This window comes from Cariama cristata, unplaced genomic scaffold (assembly GCF_000690535.1).
Source record: "Cariama cristata isolate BGI_N322 unplaced genomic scaffold, ASM69053v1 scaffold14064, whole genome shotgun sequence".
NCBI classification, from domain to species: domain Eukaryota; kingdom Metazoa; phylum Chordata; class Aves; order Cariamiformes; family Cariamidae; genus Cariama; species Cariama cristata.
The window spans coordinates 2,636-5,653 of record NW_009614786.1 but is presented as its reverse complement, the minus strand read 5'-3'; the positions used below and the strand labels follow the sequence as shown (position 1 = coordinate 5,653).

The 3,018-nt window shown below is 45.7% G+C and overlaps 1 protein-coding gene across 1 annotated transcript in view; it reads left to right on the top strand.

Moving 5' to 3' along the window:
- Nucleotides 1–3,018, top strand: part of LOC104161214 (acetyl-coenzyme A synthetase 2-like, mitochondrial) — a gene marked incomplete at both ends in the record, with an annotated part of 16,330 nt that overhangs the window by 11,061 nt on the left and 2,251 nt on the right. The window contains 2 exons of the mRNA XM_009699557.1: nucleotides 413–588; nucleotides 2,772–2,924. Coding sequence (XP_009697859.1) covers nucleotides 413–588; nucleotides 2,772–2,924 — 329 coding nt within the window. The remainder of the gene's footprint in view (nucleotides 1–412; nucleotides 589–2,771; nucleotides 2,925–3,018) is intronic.

Sequence of the window (3,018 nt, the reverse complement as noted above, 5' to 3'; positions counted from 1 at the left end):
GCAGGAATAGAGGCATTTAAATTGCAGTCAGTACTCAAGCTCGACATTGGGAAAGACTTTCTCATGTTCGTGATAGGCATTGGAGTGGACTGATGGGGAGAGGGGTAGAATAGCTACCATTGGAGTGTTTTAAGAAGATTGGACTGACAGCTGTCAGAAATAGTTTAGCTGGAGTGGACCCTGCCTTGGGGTGGGGGAGTTGGACTAGATAACCTATGGAGGTTCCAGCTACCCCTAATGTCCGTGGGTCTCGGGTCTTAAAGTGTTTTAATCAGTGACTGTTTTTGATAGAAGTTCTGAGTATTTGTCACACGTGTTGTCCTATACATCATCCCCCAAAGTAACGAAAGCAGGGTGCGTGTACTAGCCTGGAAGGCAGGCTGGTATGTCTGCTAATTCTTTCTCTTTTTAGCTGGATGCAAAGCGGTTATCACCTACAACCAGGGAGTCAGGGGAGGCCGAGTCATAGAGCTGAAGGCAACTGTGGATGAAGCTGTGAAGAACTGTCCAAGCGTCAAACACGTCTTTGTGGCTCAGAGGACAGATAACAAAGTCCAGATGGGTGACCGTGATATTCCCCTTGAGGAAGTATGTTGGTGTTGGTAAACCTTGCCTGTTTCCCCTGATGTTTCTTGAAATATGTGATGTTTACTGTGCTGGGGGAGAGAAATATGGTGCAGAAATAAATGTAGGGACCAGCAAACAAACATCTCTGAGAAACCCCATGCATGGTTGTTCAGAACATGTGCATGAGAGTCTTGCTGAATGTGTAGATTGTGCACACTCTGGCATATGTCATATGTCAGCATGGGCAGCGGGTATGCTATTCCATTTTAGCAGTCTTGCAGACAGTGCTGAGATTTAAGGAATGAGTGTTTCCCAAGACCCAAAGTGCACTGATACCATTGCTGCTGTCCTTATACTGTGTTCAGACACTCTGTTATGGTTTGTCATATGCACTCTCAGACTGGACACTGTTAAAAGGCAGTGCAGAAATAATCCAAGTTCCTGGAGAGGGTTAATATAGCCTATGGACAGGGTTGTGGTTGCCCCATGGTGGGAGGACAGTGATGGCTTGGGAATATTTAGAACCTGTGCTTTCTGGGGAAGAAAAGGGCAGGCATTTTAATGTTTAACACATGGGACTGCAGCCTAATGTAGAAGTAGTTTTATCAGTTTGCCAGCAGCAGTAAACAGAAACTCCTTGTTGTAATAATGCCTAGAAATCACCCGTCTGCAGCCAAGATGGTTACTCAGGAGTCCTTGTGCTGGTCACATGAGATAGGAGCAACTACTAGGGTAAGTTAAACAGAGAAGGCAGGTTTTATTTGGAAATTGTCTTACTCTTTCTTACTCAACAAAGCACATTCTGACCATTTTCCTTAGCATGCATACAGCCTGAGGCGCTTTGGTGATCCAAGAGCTGAGCTCAGCCCATTGTCAGTTGTAGGGTCTGAAACATAACAGGAACTAAACCATTAATGCTGTTAACTCTGTCATTATTGATCTTTACAGCAGTTTTGCTTTCCAGCTCTTGTGCAACGGCTTACTGCAAAATTAAAGCTTGTGTTGTAATGGAGCATATGAGAACTCCATCTTAGTTTCAGAATCTGGCAAGTCAGCCCGAATTGGCAGTGCTGAAGTGTCACAATAAATACCTGAGATGAGCAGGAGTGCTGTAACTCAGAGGCTAAGAATTACATCTGACCCTATCAACTCTTCATATTTTATTAAGCTTTGTTTGTCAGACACTTTCAAATAACTGGACCTGCCGTTGGTAGTGTTCACATGTAAATACAGCATATTTACAGTGTGTACTTGTAAAAAGGCAGTACCTAGAAACTCCCTCAAAGAGCCACCTAATAACCCTTGCAGGAATCATTATTCACCTGCGACAGTACAGAGCTTGAGAGAAGCAAGCCAGCTGTGCTTTTTTTACAGCCATATGTTGAGCATCTGGAACACACAGTAATTATTGCAAGCTTGTACATGGATAAGAAAAATGTTCAACCTCGTCCTGAAAAATCTACAGTGTGGGCAGACAAGCCCTCTGCTGCTTGTTCAGTGACCACAAAAAGCACATTATTTCCCTTTCATCTGCTGGACTGGCCACACAAGCTGGACCAAAAGTTTGCTCTGACCTAGCAGGACATTGCATCCTTCCCTCCCATGGTTCTGACCGTAGAGGTGAGGAGAGGATCTCACCCATCTGGCCAAACAATGGAATATGAAGAGAGTGATAGAGGTGGGAGAGTAAAGCACTCTCCTGCTTATGGGTAGAAGCAATTAGAATTTGAGGATCAAATAGACAGGACAGTCATCCACTGCTGAGGCCAGGAAAGGGAGATGAACGCACAGTTTAACTGCAGTGCTGCAGTTTTAAAAGGAAAAGGAAGGTCCTAAATAGTATCCAGTCGGCCTTGCTGTGGCTGTCAAGCGTGGTTCATGTTTGCAGTCACAGTTTTCTACCGGCACCTTGCAAAGGCTTGAAATGTAAGCTATGACCTACTGTTTTTTTTCCTGAAATGTTATCTGGCCGATTCTCCTTGACTTCTGCGCCTTGGTGGAAAGGCTAGGTGCTATGCATCCACAGGAACCTTCCCACTGGGAAAGCACAAGTAACCTATGACACATCCATGGACGTTTGTGAGGGGGGCAACAGCAGTGGTGGTTCTTGTTTCTGAATGCTGCTGACATGCCTACAGATGGAGTATTGGTTGGCTCCATATAGCCAAAATCTTTCTGGCATTACCACCTTTTTTTTTCCTTAGGAGATGGCCAAGGCAGCTTCTGTATGCATACCAGAGAGCATGGACAGTGAAGACATGCTTTTCATGCTGTACACCTCAGGCAGCACTGGGAAACCCAAAGGAATCGTTCACACCCAGGCTGGATACCTGCTGTACGCTGCTGTCACGCACAAGGTAACTCAGCTGCATCCTCTGGAAAAGGATCGCTTACCTTCCGACAGTACTAACGAGAGGGACTTGGACTGGGGGAAGGGGGGGGGGGGGGGGG